This window comes from Hydra vulgaris, chromosome 15 (assembly GCF_038396675.1).
Source record: "Hydra vulgaris chromosome 15, alternate assembly HydraT2T_AEP".
NCBI classification, from domain to species: domain Eukaryota; kingdom Metazoa; phylum Cnidaria; class Hydrozoa; order Anthoathecata; family Hydridae; genus Hydra; species Hydra vulgaris.
This window is the reverse complement of record NC_088934.1, coordinates 23,662,353-23,678,415: the sequence shown is the minus strand read 5'-3', so window position 1 is coordinate 23,678,415 and position 16,063 is coordinate 23,662,353. Positions and strand designations below refer to the sequence as shown.

The 16,063-nt window shown below is 25.7% G+C and overlaps 1 protein-coding gene across 1 annotated transcript; it reads right to left on the bottom strand.

Annotated features, from left to right (window-relative positions):
* Nucleotides 1–5,203: 5,203 nt before the first annotated feature.
* On the bottom strand, nucleotides 5,204–13,367 carry LOC136091413 (ras-related protein RabC-like). The gene is made up of 3 exons (XM_065818961.1): nucleotides 13,211–13,367; nucleotides 12,184–12,357; nucleotides 5,204–5,757 (listed from the first exon to the last, which is right to left on the bottom strand). Exons 2-3 carry the CDS (start codon nucleotides 12,334–12,336, stop codon nucleotides 5,323–5,325), a joined length of 588 nt encoding a protein of 195 aa, XP_065675033.1. The 5' UTR covers nucleotides 12,337–12,357; nucleotides 13,211–13,367; the 3' UTR covers nucleotides 5,204–5,322.
* Nucleotides 13,368–16,063: the final 2,696 nt, after the last annotated feature.

Sequence of the window (16,063 nt, the reverse complement as noted above, 5' to 3'; positions counted from 1 at the left end):
GAACGGGTCTTTTTTTGAAATAATTGTAATGTGATCATCCGTACGCTGACACGTTTTGCGTGGTCTTCCTCTATTCTCACGTGATTTTTCTGGTTTTAAGGCATTTGTAACTTTATTTTGAGAACATCCCATCGTAACTGAAATTTCCTTGTAAGTTTTTCCTTGTTTTCTTAAATTTCTAATAAGTTTTCTTTCTATCGCTGTGCAGTGTTTTTCTCGTCTTATTTTATATCTTATTCTAATTCAATACAAATATGATATGTTATTATTTTATATAAGTTGCATAAATACTGACCTAAACTTTATATCAACAACAAATAAAAATAATAAAATGTTTTTAATACTACAGCAAACAGGTTAAAATAAACACACACCTATTATTTTGCTCCACTAAAGTTGTAGGTTAAATATATAAATAGGGTATTCCCCTCATAAATTTGTAAGAAATTGGAAATATACTGCTCTCTGTTATAATAAAATAAGCATAGTTTATGTAGCAATCAGTTCCTAGATGTCACTTTATAAAATATACTGTAAAATGTCAGTTTAAGTGAAATTTATTATTCACACCTATTATTTTCCTCGCCACTGTATATATATATATATATATATATATATATATATATATATATATATATATATATATATATATATATATATATATATATAGATATATATATATAATGAGGACGGTTCAAGTGGAAAAAAATGATCACAAACCACCATTGACTAAAAAACATAAAAGTGAAAGATTTGAGTTTGCCTTGGACCACATGACATGGGACGCAGAATAATAAAATGTTGTTTTTTTCTGATGAAAGTTTAACTTCGATGGGTCTGATGATTTTAAGTATTATAGACATGATTTGAAAAAAAGATAGTATTGCTATGAGTCGTAACTTATGAGGAATGACAGTTATGGTGCGGGCTGCACTTTGTTTCCACGGCTAATTTCCAATAAGTTTTATTAAAACAAAAAGGAATGCAGTAAATTACGAAGATCTTTTAGAGGATGTTTTAATCAAGTTTAATGAAGGTTTACCTACTGAGAATTGGATTTTCTAACGAGATAATGCGGCGATTCACACGGCACGAAGTGTAAAACAGGGGTTCAAGAAAATAAATATACATGTTTTGGATAGGCATCTTGTTCACCCGACTTGAACCCTATTGAAAAGACACCTCATCATCAATAAATTTATTGATGATGGGGTGAGACACCCCATCATCAATAAATTTTTTATTTATTTTGTCGGCAAATTCGACCCTTTTAGGCAAGTCAGTCCGCAAACGTAGACATTTTAGACCAGTCAGAATTTCAAAAAATTAGAAATTTTTTTTTTGGTCAACAAAAATTTTGTAGGCATACAACCACCCACCCCACCCTTAATATTTTATAAAAATAAGTTTTTTGAGTTGATTGGAAAACTTAAATAAGTTGAATGAAAAACTTAAAAATAGCAGTTAGAAACTTAACGTAGTTTATAATAATGAAAATTTATTTTATAGCATATAAAAAATTTTTAAATAATATTTTCGTATAAAGTAACGGAACGCGTTCCGGAATAGCATAAAAGCACCGGTGCGTTCCGGCGCAAAAACACCACAGCTTTTAAAGGTTATAAACTAAATTTTCTGTTTTCAACGCAAAGGCGCCATTTTGACTTGCTGCTGGAAAAACTATACTACTAAGACTGTACTACAATTTTAAAGGATATTTGGTTTCGTTCTCTCTCCAGCTACTCTACTACAACTCCTTGGTTAAAATAATTAATTTAAAATTTCGTGGTTAATATAAAATGCTGGCTATTAACCGATGCATTTAAAAAGTATACGCATGTCAGTCGTATCACTGGGCTACAAGAGACTAATGCAAATAATTGTCGTTGAAAATGTATACTTATAAATTATAAAAAATAATTAACCTTTTGAGGTCTACTGTTTAACAATGTTTTACTATGTATAGCTGTCTCTAAATATTATACTCTCTCTGTGTGTCATATATAAAAAGAGAGAAAAAGACGGGCTTGTTCTGTTCCTGGGTTGAAAGTGTGTTTTCCTAATCATTTAGGTCTAGAACGGAATGGAAATCGCTGTTATTCCAAAACTTTGCTTCTGTGATTGGAACAATGATATTTGGAAAATGGCGTGAAAATTCTCGATTTGCTTTCAATGCCGAGCTTCCTCCTATAATATTCCTAAACAGCTAGAGTTGTCCAGATGTTTCTACAATGAAGTTTCTAGAATGAAGTCTTCACTTAAAAATAATTCCAGCATCAATCAAAGTCCTCACTAAAAAATAGCACTTAAGAATTGAGATTTCTCGGCGATAATTATTGCTGAAAAATCTCCCGATTTTTCGTGCTTTGTTTTGCGTTTGCGTGTGTTTTCGTGTATTTGTTTTGGTTTGCGTGTGTTTTCACTTACAGTCATAGAAAGTGGAAACCACGTGAAAATAACAATTAAAATTGAATAGACCAATCAATATCAAAAGTTTTTGCGAGTGGTTTCTATCGGTACAGACATTTCGCGCTAAACTTGAATTCGATTTATAAGAAAACAAAGCGTATGGATCATTATAAAAATTGGACACTCCAATTATAATTATACTTTTGAATAAAAATTAATTATTAAAAAACTAAAAATCTAAATGCAAAACAATTTTTTAAACTTAAAATTTTGTAAAACACCATTAAACAAAATCTCCGAAAACAATTAAACAAAAATCTCCGAAAATAATTTAAATAAATTATGAAATATAAGTAATCTAGTGAGTAAATAAAATAAAGGGAAAATTCTTCTAAAAAAATGCTGCTATGAAAATTGTTTTAAATTGGCTTGTAGTTGAAGGTTCTTTTAATTTCGTTGCAGAAAGGTAAGTCACCAAGTACAGCCTGCCAATATCTAAAAAACAAAAATAAAAAATTACTACTGTCCTATCAATTTATCATACAAGTTCTATTTTCATTCAATTTGTAAATTCTATTTCCTAAATCTACACACACTGTAATTTGCATAGCTTGTTTAACCGCCTAGCTTACCTCAGCCAAATAAAATAAAAATTAAAATTTAGTGTTTAAATATCCTAATAACACAATAATGTAGAATAAACGTAAACATACTTTATAAAATGATCTGATGGAATTTCTCGGTTAAACATGGACAACACTGATGTGTAGCCAGTTACACGTTGCAAGTTAAGATTTTTGTAAACATTTTTTTCATACTGTTTTATATATATACTATTTATACCATATTATTTTTACCAAATATTTTTTATTAACTATAAAATTAAAAAAAAAATCTTTTAATGTCAAGTGACAAATTGATAAAAATTTTAACAACATTTACATTTTAACATACAAGATAAAGTCTTAAAAAAACTTTTTTTTTTTTTTAATTAAATAATAAAATTTTTTTTTGACTGCCAAAATTGGCTGCCAATTTTCTAAAAATTAGTCAAAAAGTCACATTGAAACATCAACTCATACTTATCTTTCACTACATTTATAAAAAAAAATCCACAAATGGTCCTTGGTGTGTTAGGTTCATATTTAGTTAGAGATTTTTAATTTAATTCATTGTTTTAAGTTTTAAGACTTTTTGAAAAACAAAAATGGGACATTTTTAAAAGAAAAAATAAGATAGGACATTTTTAAAAGAAAAAAAAAGAATGATATTATTTCAAGTATCAATTTCAATTGTAAAATTGTGTGTGTATAAGAGGTAACATAGTGGTTTGTTGTAAAATTGTGTGTATAGAAGAGGTAACATAGTGGTTTGTTGAGCATCTTTATGTAGACTTTTTAAAATAATACGAAGAATATGTAAAAATGCATATTTTCTTTCATGAACAAAAAATATAACTTATATTTCAACATATTAACACATTCAACTTTTGACCAATTAAGCCATGAACCTTAGTTTTAGTAGTCGCGCGAACAATTTGCGCAGAAAGAATTTTGGCCAAAAATTAAAGCCATGTTTCACAGACCTGGAAATTAAAGCTAAAATTAGGATTCTATAGTATATACCGCAATTATATGACATAAAATAATGATTGGAATATTGCTTTTCAAATAAATTTTCAAAGAATGCTTTAAGTCCACAGTAAGATCTTTAGAGTCTTTTCTAAATGTTTATCTTGAAGACCAGATATTTTACGGAAATATCTTGTTTTTTAAACTAAAACTGACAAACAGAAAAGTTACTTAAAGTAAACTGACCTATTTCTGGTCGAATTTCAAAAGCACTAAAATCTTTAATGAAGAGTAGGATCTGTTATAAAATAAGAAAATAATAAATTAAGCTTAGTAATTTTTAAAAATATTTAGTTTAAAATATACGAAGACTTCCCGATGCTTCAGAAACATACCTGAAACATTTAATAAACTTTTTGTCTCCGTAAACTCAATGTTTGGTATTTTCAAAGTTTTTATGATTACATTAAAATTCTTAAAAGTTTGTAAATCGCTCGAAATAATATTGTTAAAACTGTATAATATCAATAATTCTTTTAATTTGTTAATTTCTATACACAATCAGAGTTATATTCAAATGGCCAGAAATAGGTCTTTCAGCTAGCATCTAAAATATTGATACTTAAACACATGTTAATTTTTTTGAAAAATTTGTATAATTGCATTCCTCGTTAAGTAATTTATTTAAACTTAAATTTGTTTGTGAATATTACGGGATGCAAATTTATTTTTTAAATACTAAAAGCAAAATGGCCAGAAATTGGTCAGTTTACCCTAACAACATTTAGTAGAAGCGTACCGCTCTGGTGTCACCATATTGTTTTTAAGTCAGAATACACTTCAATGCGTTACACTAACGGAAAAAAAATCTATTTTCGAAACACGTAAATCACGCTATTGAATCAAGAAATTTTCATATTTAATATTAAAACACAAAGTGTGTAGTCTAATGTAAAAAATTTTCGAAAGGGTTTTTATTTTAATTAAGAATTACACACAAAATTGCGCCAAAACAAAAAACCTTTTTTGTGGGATGATCTCATGTATAATTAAGATTAAAAAAAAAGAAAAAAAAAGAAAAAAAAAGAAAAACAAAACAAAAATCTAATTTTTTAAATTATTCATATCAAATTACCTAAAAAAACGATTTCTAAAGTTTAAAAAATGTCTGAAAACATATTATTTAACAAAATAAAATCAATGATGATAAAAAAAAAACTCAATTATAATAAAAATAGAAAATCATTTATGAGAAATATTTCAATGATATTAAATACAAAAGTAACTCTAATAAGAACAAAAAGTATAAAATATTTGTAAAAATTAGGTAAAAATAAAAAAATTAACAACAGCCAAATAATTTATTCTGATTATTCTGATTTTCAACCCTAAGATTAATCGCATTATCAACAACATGATTATCATCACGACTAAGTATATTTGCGACAGAATCTATAAAATTTTTAAAGCCTTTACCTGATTTAACAGATATTTCAAAAACCTGATCTTCAGGTATTTTATTGTTTTTTGCAAAATTGACAGCATCTTGTTTTGTTATTTCAATTTCAGTCGCAAAACTATCAATTTTATTGCCAAGTAAAAAAAAGGGAGCCTGGTCGGGAATATAAGGTTTTGAATCGTCTATCCACGAATTTAAACAGTTAAGAGTATCTCGGTCTTTTACGTCATACATCAAAACAACACCTTTGCTAAATCGGTAATAGTTACTTGTCATATATCCTGCTACTTCTAGTCCGGCAGTGTCCCAAAGATTAATCTAGAGGAATGTATAAATATATATAAATATCGCTATAATTATAATTATTCCAATATTTCCAAACTTTTTTTAGCAGCTTTTCTTAATTGCAGAGGAAAAAAATTGAATTAAAATAAGGACTACTTAAAAAAGTAATAAAAAAAGTTAAAAATTAATTATTTATAGTTATGCATTTAGTAATGAATCGCATAAACATTCGCAAATTTTAAAATGGTTTTTTTAAAAAGATTTTTTTAAAAAAAGGTTTTATTTTAAATTTTTAAGAAAATATGATTTTGAAAGGTGTTTTGAAAGGAAAAGAAAATAGGAATCAAAATTTGATAGTAATGTTTGAAAAAATGATGCATTTACATTTTGAAAAAAGAAAACATCCCTCAAAATGCAACTACAACGTTTTGAAAAACATTATAGTCCCACTTTAAAATCACAGGCATGTTAATTTAATACAAGTTTGCCCTTTATTATTACGTACAGTTAAATTGTTGCAAAGTAGTGCATAACTACTTCATATGTCTTTTAAAGGCTTCTTAACGAAAAGAACAAAGAATAAAATCTTTTTAATTAAATATTGTTGTATTATTATTAAACACTCTTTTGTAAGCACTAACTTACAAAACTTACACTAAGCACTAACTTACAAAACTTACAAAAGATTGTAGGCACTAACTTATAAAAAATTTACATTTAAAAGAAGATAACTTACAAAAAAAGTAATGTTATAAAAATATCAGTCTGCCTGCCTTGCAAATTAACTGACTAATATTTTTTTTAATAAAAAATTAAAAAAAAAAAACTTTAGTCAATAAAACTTGTTAAAATAGACCTTTTTTAATTTTAATAATAAATAAAATTTATTTTTATCATGTACTTAAGCACTGTCCCATCCTTTATGTTTTCCAATGTTTTTTCATATTTTCTTAATATTTGTCTTGTAAATTTTTATTTAAAAAACTTTGGCATATAAAATTCGCCGAATGGTCACACACAAGCAGTGAACGCCTTAGGGAAGAAATGAAGTACATTACAATAAAGGAGAATTGTTTTTCGAGCAAAGCATAATTTGACAGTTGTCAAGACAAAATTAAAGATTAATAGAGAAATATTTAAAAATGAATAAGACAGACAATGCACCTAAACAGTACTAACAATAATAACAAACAATAAATTGTTTTATAAACACTAATATGAAAGAAAATATACAAAAAATATGTCACTGAACAAAAAACAAAAAAACAAAAAAATTGATTACAAAAATAAAAAGTATGCATACAACAATAAAAGGGCTCAGAATGAAAAAAAAAACATTATTGCTAATGTGTAAACATTATTAAGTAATAAACATCTCCTCAGAGTCGCGTCTATTATTACTGGCGTTTCGATGAGGATCAGCACTAATAACTAGTTTATCCCGTCAGACAAACGTCATCGCCACTTATGCTTTACCCCGTGACTTTTTTCATGTTTTTCTTAATATTTGTCTTGTAAATTTTTGCTTTTTCTTGATTGAACTTAAATTTATTCAAGTCAATTTTACATTAAGTAGTAGCAGAGATGTTGAAAGTGTGAATTTCAATATTCTTCTGCTTAGTAGTAGTTGTAATAGTAAAGCCGTGGATGTGAAACTTTTAATAGATTTGCTTCATTTTTAGTAGACCTATGAACAGATCTTTTTTTGATTATGTTGCTTTAGTTAGAAAGTTCTTTGCTACTTGCATATCTCTCCGTCTATCCATTTAATTGTTGATAATGCAGGCACCTAAATATATACAGTGACTCATTACTAAGTTCCTGGAATTCAGAAGATTATTAGAAAATTAGGTGCCACTGTTGCTTCGTTCTCTTTGCAGTATACCAAATCTAGAAAAAATAATTTTTAGTTTCTTTATAAATTTCTGCAATTGGATATTTTATAACTTTTCAATTTTTCAAAAATGAATATAAGTCATTATTATAAATCAGTTCCTGTAACTTAAATGATTTGGTATTCCTCTTGATATCATTGTTTTTTTTGTTTGTTTTTGAAGATTTCTAAATGATTTCATATGTCTTTACTAAATCTTCATTTACTTATAAATGCTAGGCCAAAATAATTTTATCTCTGCCCTAAAAAGTGTTCCATTTTATTTTTTATTTTTGTTTTTGAGAATAGCACCTTTACAAAATATATGCTTTAAATGTTTTAAGTTTGCATCTGGTATCTTGTTATGCTAATTACCATTAGTTTATAGAAAGAGAACAATCTTTTTGCATATATACTTTTATTTAACTCAATTTATACTAAATATTACAATAAATTAAATAGCCTTTATATTCTTAAACTATTTGTTGTTCTATTTTGTAAAATCTCTCTCTTGAGTTTAGAGCTTAGCTTATATGTGCAGAAATGTCTAAAGGAAAATAGTTTGAGTGCTAATCATTATTACTGTACAGAATTAATTATACCAGTCATTAATAATGTCCATAAGGAATTACTAGTGTACCAACCATTCATTACACATGAACACAAAAGAACCAACCAAAATCTATAAATTGTTGTGGCATATGATAACTTCACTTGCGGCTGTGTACAAGAATGTTTTTATAACAAAATATTTAATAAAAGCAAAGTCTGTTTCATTAAAGCCTGTTTTAATTTTAAATGCTATTTTTTTAAATTTTGTTTGAAAATGTATTATTTAGTAAAAACAATTTATTTTATAAACTGCAAAAATAACTAGTTACATTACACTTATTTAGAAAAAAAAGTTTAAAAAAGTAATAATATGGTAATACAAAGATTGTAAAACCAGGTAATAGACAAACCATTTGACATTATTAGATTTTTAAACGGAAAAAGTTGTTTCAATATAAATTTATTTTTGTTGTTACTTGATAATTTAAACTAATCAATTAGAAAAGTGCATTTGTATCAAGACTAACATGGGCGTAATAATAATCACTACTAGACTATAAATCTGAGTGATTGACATAATCATATAAACTAGCTGACTAAACCCTTAAAAAATACGGGTCTTTGTAACTCTATTCCACACAGACCTTTTCTATACTTTTCCTTGTATGTATGTATGTATGTATGTATGTATGTATGTATGTATGTATGTATGTATGTATGTATGTATGTATATATATATATATATATATGTATGGGTAATTCCATTTTTAAGTTATATTACACGTGCAACAACTTTATCAAATATTTGCCTATATTAACTGGTAATTAAATTTTTAGCTAATTTGCATGAAAGCTGTTAGTCTAAAAAATAAAATAAGCTAAAAAGTTTTGAGTCTGGCCAAAAGAGGGCGAACTTATAACTGAAAATGCCACTTAACCTACATTATACAAAAAAACAGGTAAAAAAAATTGCTTCCACTTTTAGGTCAGACTTCTGCTAATCAGTAAAGCAGTATGTACTGTAAATTTTCACAGGATGTTTAGAATTCTATACCAATTTAAAAAATATATAAAAATTTATCAGAGAAAACCTAAGGAAAATAAACTTGTTTTTTCAATACTATGTGTTTAACTTACATTATATCACTTACGTTACCGAGCGATTATTATTGTGGATTTTTTAAATCTAATATTAAAAGTTAGAATTAATATTAAAAGTTAAAAAAAGAATTGACAAATTATTAAACTCATTTATTAAAAGTAATTAACAAAATTTTAAAAAACTGGTGGCTCTCTTCCTGAGTGATTTTTCATAACATTTATGAAAGTTATCAAATCGATAGCAATTTTTCCGCAAGACCAAGAGCAACTTTACTTAATTATGACAAAATTTTAAAATACTGATTAAATTACTAGCAAAAATTACTTTAGTAAAACAACTTTATTGATAATTATTGTCATTTAAGTAAGAAGATAACTAGTTAGTCGAAAATTTTATTTTCATAGCCTTATTTTCATTAGGTTAAACTTTTAAAATGCTGCTAAGTATTTACATTTAAATCTTTTAAAATATTTATTGTAAAAACTGCTAACACAGTTTAAGAGGAAGAGATATATGTGATTGTTAGTGACAGGAGGGAAGGCGTTAAAAATTGCCAAATATAGGGTGAAGTACTTTATGGACAACCACCCTCAACTAAATTTACAAACAATTTTTTTTTATTAAAACAAAAAATTACCAAATAAGAATTACATAATGACCTAAGTCTTCATTAAGTACTTTTTTTTTAACAGCAACATGTAGTTTAACTTACATTACACATATTTAAAATAAAAATGTGCTTTACCTAAATGTTGTCATTCAAAACTATAAATGTAATAATGTGACTTATATAAATTTAATTTAGTAATAAAGGTATATTATTAAACTTTCATGTGTCTACATCAACACTCATTTAGTAAAACTTGATGAAAAAAAGAATAAAATTTAACTCCTTTTTCATTTTCCGCTGTGGAATTGCCCATATATATATATATATATATATATATATATATATATATATATATATATATATATATATATATATATATATATATATATATATATATATATATATATATATATATATATATATATATATATATATATATATATATATATATATATATATATATATATATATATATATATATATATATATATATATAATGTATAATATACTAGCTGTCTTGAACAATTTCTATATATATCCACGCTAATTATTTCTATACTTATTCAATATTTACTTTTTTTACAATATTTCATTTTTTAATAAACGATATAAAAATAACTCATTCAAAAAATTACTTTAAGAGCAAAAAAATTAACATGCGCATCTTTTTGGCAAACACAGAGCACATGTGAGAGATATAAATCGGTTTATTTTTCTGTTAAACCTATATCTTCCATAGATAAGTGGTTTAGTGCGCTGTCATCGATGTCATTTCCGAGGGATCAAATCTTTTTTTTCAAAATTGTTGTTACAACACTCTCAACTCTTAAACTCTGAAACACATGTCAGAGGCAAAAGAAGTGCTTTATGGAAGCTTTTATCCTTTCTTGTTCTCTCATTTTGAATCGAATAACTTAATTTCTGATCATCAATATTAATTTGGATTTCGATCTTCTCGTTCTACAGCTGATTTGCTAACAGTAATAACCAATAGGTTTTATCGTGCTTTAGATAAAAGTGGAGAAGTTAAGGCCATTATTCTTGACATTTCTAAAGCTTTTGATAAAGTTTGGCATGCTGGTCTTCTCCATAAGCTTTTTTCTTACGGTGTATCTGGTAATATCTTTAAAATTATTGAGTCCTTCCTTTCCAATTGTAGTATAAAAGTTGTCCTCAATGGACAGCACTTTTCTTCTTATTCTGTAACTTCAGGGGCTCCTCAAGGTTTACTCCTTGGCGCTATACTCTTTTTAATTTACATTAACGATCTTCCAGATATTCTCACATCTAAGGTGGCATTGTTCGTTGATGATACTACCATTTATTCTTGTAATGATAAGAAGCCAACAATCTCTGATTGCTTGGAGGGGCATTTGAGCTTGAAAAAGATCTCACTTCTGCTACACCATGGGGCTCACAATGGCTGGTGAATTCAGATAATACTCAATTTTTTTCAGCCAATCATTATCGCAATAGCTTATATCTTCCTATATTTATAAACGGCAATGTACTCAATGAGTCATCTGCCCTTCATCTTCTAGGATTAACTCTTACTTCCAATCTTTCATGAAAACCATATATCAAATCGACTGCAAAATTAACATCTGCTAAGTTTGCTTCTCTTTATCGTGCTTAACATTTTCTTACACCGGATTTTATTCTCTATCTCTATCCTTGTATGGAATACTGTTGCCATATCTTCTAATGATGCCCTTTCTCTTTTAGACAAGGTACAAAATTGCAATGTAAACATAGTTGGACCTGCTCTTGCAGCCAAACCCCAACCATAATCACATTGTCATAATATTGCTTCTCTTTCTCTTTTCTACAAATATTATGATGGGCACTGCTCTAAAAAGTTACATATTACACTTATTTTTATGCTGTTCTTTTACGTTGTATAAGTGATTTTTTGAGAACAAATATGTTTTCAAATTACCCAATATAATGGCTTCTAGACATTGTAAATTGGTAGTGAAGTGATTTTAATATACTTATACCTAACCTCCTCAGGTTAACCTCAGGTAAAATGTCAACCTCAGGTAAAATATTAGATTTTTTATTTATATAAATTTTTTATAATTTAGTAAAACAATAAAAATCCAGCAGAATAATAAAAAAAGTAATAACAAGAAGAGTATCCAGTAAAAAGTGCATCCAGTAAAAGATTTGTTTTTAATTTAAATATAAAATGTCAATCATAAAATAAATTTTAAAAAACAGTAGAAAACAAAATATTAAGTTTATTAAAATAATTATTTTTTAATAAACCTCTTGTAAAGTATTTAAGACATTTTAACGAATATGATTTAAAAAAATTACCTTAACCGTTTTGCTATCTCTTACTGTAATTTCTTTAGTACACTCGTCTAATCCTATTGTTGAATTTAGTACTTCTACAAATTTACCTTCTTTAAAGCGTACAAAAAAAGAAGATTTTCCAACATTAATGTCTCCTACCAAAACAATTTTCATTGTTTAAAGATAGAACTTTATCTAAAAATTTATTTATTTAATAAGATTAAAAAAATTTATTTTAAAACATTTATAAATATAATAAAAATAATAATAATAGTAATAAAAATAATAACAATAATAACAATAATAATAACATTAATAACTATTATTGTTATTATTATTATTATTGTTATCATTATTGTTATTAAATATATGGTCAATTATATTTATTTTAACGATCCATGAAATGCTCATTTAGGATAAATGCAATATCTTTGTAAACAGCTTTTTACAAAAAAATTCTAATTATTTATAAAAATAAAAAAGTATTTAGAAATTTTTTCTAAATATGTAATTCATAGTAAAACGCTTTTAAACAGTTTTATAATGTAATTGTTTAACATTACATTTGAGTGTTTTACTTAAACATCTGTATAACAAAAATTAAAAGTGTTTTTTGCAATCTCACAAAATTACTTATTTTTACTTTTAACCTGTCTTTTTAAATTTTTTTTTACTTTTTTCTTTTTTTTTTTAATTAAAAGAATAATAACTTTTAACTAAGGATAAAAATTTAATAGCTCTGCTTTTTTGTTCCAATTAAAATTTAATACATCTATTTACATATATATTTTTTTAATTTTTTTTAAAGCAGTCAGACAAATAATGTAGCTGCATTGCTTCTTGCTTTGTAAAATTCTTTTAAATAACAAATCTGAATGTCACCAGTTACATTTCTTTGATTTGTAAAAATCGATTACATGTACATAATGTTTGTTTGTGTGTTAATATTTACTTTTTTTTTTCAATTTTAGTTTTTATAATGTAAAAAAAAAATATATTTAATATACAATGTATATTTAAACTTTTTACTTCTAAAAATAAATTTTACATTTTGTAGTCGTTACTTTGTTTTTCATCTTTGAAGCAATTATTAGTTCTGGGGGCGGATGCTATTCGATGTAATTAATGACAGTTTATACGAAATTTTTACGTATAAGATTATTATTTTTAAATTTATAAGTATTTCTAATTTGTATGTATTAAAAAGTGCTGTCGATCAAAGAAACATGAATAGTATTAAAAAAAAAAAAAATCGGAAAATTTTTTCATTAACTTTCAAGATAAATACTTATATAATAGGGTAGAGTGAATTTTAGTTTTTTTTTACAATTCGTTTAGCCTGGGTGTGCAAAAGTTGTCTATTTATTTCAGAAATACTCTGGAAAAATATCAATGCTCTAAAAAATTATCTTGAGGTTCCTCAAGACCTTTAAAATTTTAATGGGTCCCTAATATTATGTAAAAAAATTTTTTTCAAAAGTATGTCATGTTGGGTCTCAAAAGAAGCAAAATTTTATAAAAATTTCAAAAATAACAATTATTTTATAAAAAAATTATTACTTCAGATTTTTTTGAAATTATAATTAAAAAAAATAAACTTTTTTCATTTTTAGTTTAAAAGGTCATTTTTTCTGCAATAAACTATAAAACAACAATTTTTTTTTTAAAATAATTGTTATTTTTGAAATTTTTATAAAACTTTGCTTCTTTTGAGACCCAACATGACATACTTTTAAAAAACTTTTTTTTACATAATATTAGGGACCCAATAAAATTTTAAAGGTCTTGAGGAACCTCAAGATAATTTCCTAGAGCATTGATATTTTTCCAGAGTATTTCTGAAATGAATAGACAACTTTTGCACACCCAGGCTAAACGAATTGTAAAAAAAACTAAAATTCACTCCACCCTATTATATAAACCGTAAAATCGCCTAAGTTCGGTCACCATGTAACTTCGGTCATTTAAGAAAAAATATAAAAGAGCGTGCAAAACTCAAATTTCATTAGCTTTTTTTCTCAAATAATATTTGTAATTAGTTCGTAAATATGAATCTATTAAAAAAATAATGTTTATATGCAACCAGCTAAAATAATTCTTTAGCAAAGCAACAATTTGAAAAATGCATACTATTAAAATTTAAAATAAGCAAAATATTAAAATAAATGATCAAATTTAATCTTAGTATTATAATTTTAAAAAATTATTAACTTTTTAAAATTGACTACTTTTTTAATAAAAATTAGTGAAACTTTAGTAGTGTTTTTTTGTTAATTGAAAAAACCTTTTTAAATTAATTGAAAAATATATTTTTAATTTTATTAACTAGTGGCGTAGCAAATGTGATAATGGCCAAAGTAATAAAATAGTTGACTATTTATGTTTCAGGAAAAAAAATTGAAATTTTTTTATTTATGCGTGATAAATAAATGTTCAAAGCTTAAGTGAGTTTTCATAAGTTTTCATTGTAAAAAGTTCTATTCATAGATTTCTTTTCGCTACCACAATTTTAATAAAAGTTCTTGCTTTTTTTTTTAAAAAAAAATAGAATTAGAATAATACTTTATTTCAAATTGATTTATAACCAAATTAGAACCCTCCAGCTAATTTTACCTTTTTTTTACACAAGAATGTCATCAAAATAAATACAATAAAGGCGGGATGGTAGTCAGAAACTACTGATAAACCATCATGTTACATGATTTTTCTCTCATCAAGCAATTCTAACAGTTTTTATTATTTCTTTTCCAAACTTAGGTTCCAATCTTTTACCAAACCTAGATTAACTTGAAATTAATGCAATTTGATCCTTACTAATAGCACCTAAAGAAAGGAACACTAAAATATATAAAAAATGTGAAACAAAGCAGGGAAATAATAAATGCAAAAATATTTTATTGGGTAATATTATGTTATAATAATTTTTTCAGCTCTTTTAATGTGTCTTATCATAGTGACATACTAAAACATTTGGCACAGATAATAGATTAGCGCCGAGTAGTTATTACCGCTCTAAGCTATAATATTATTTACATTCGTAAAACGAGAATAGTGTTAAGTACATATAAAAGTGTAATATACAAGAACAGCTTTACAATTTTATTAAAAGTACGGATGTTAAAATTACTAAAAATATAAGCAATGAAAAAGTACGTAAAAACGTATTTTCATCGGTATACTGCTCCAAGGTCATTCATTTTTTTCTTAGTGCCACTATATCTCAACTTCTATCTCCAAACTTTGTCAAACTAACTTATAGCATTGAGAAACAAATGAAGCTCATTACTTCCAATGGCATAAGATAAGCTTAGGCCAGAAATCTTTTAAGTAGGAGGCAAGCGCTTTACTACCCCATTTTGAGGTCGTCGAACAAAAAGGTTGTAACTTAACTGACATTTTTGCGCAACGGAAAAAAACACTATTTAAAAGTCGAGTTTTCTTGCATAAATCGATGCGAATTAAAAACTTTTTGATATTTGCAAAAAATTTTTGCAAAACAACGTTTCGCTAAATGTCAGTTGAAATCTTTTTGCACTGAGCCAACGTTATTATGGTTATAGTAATAATAGATCCCTTTATGTTCATCATCGAAAAAATTGTCAAAATGCATTTTTTGCCAAAATATAAATAATGACATTTTTATCTAAAATTTACAAAATACTTTAATTAACTTTGGACATCAAAATTAAAAGGTGATAAATGTTCTATACATCCATCCAAAAAGAATCTTTTTTTTTTCCTTCCTATTTTAGCTTGACTAAATTCTTTTTATTTGTCAATAAATACATAATGTCACTGAAATGTTTTACAACAAATTTTTAAAGTAAATTACCTTGTATTAAGATAATTTTTTTTTTTTTTTTAATTGACACACAAAATATTTTACAACTTTTGAACTTTA

Bases quoted from the DNA above. Each gene is read 5' to 3' on its own strand.
- LOC136091413 (XM_065818961.1), bottom strand. From the start codon at position 12,336: ATGAAAATTGTTTTGGTAGGAGACATTAATGTTGGAAAATCTTCTTTT. The intron at 5,758-12,183 runs GTAATTTTTTTA...ACATTCCTCTAG, and splicing joins GAGATAGCAAAACGGTTAAG to ATTAATCTTTGGGACACTGC.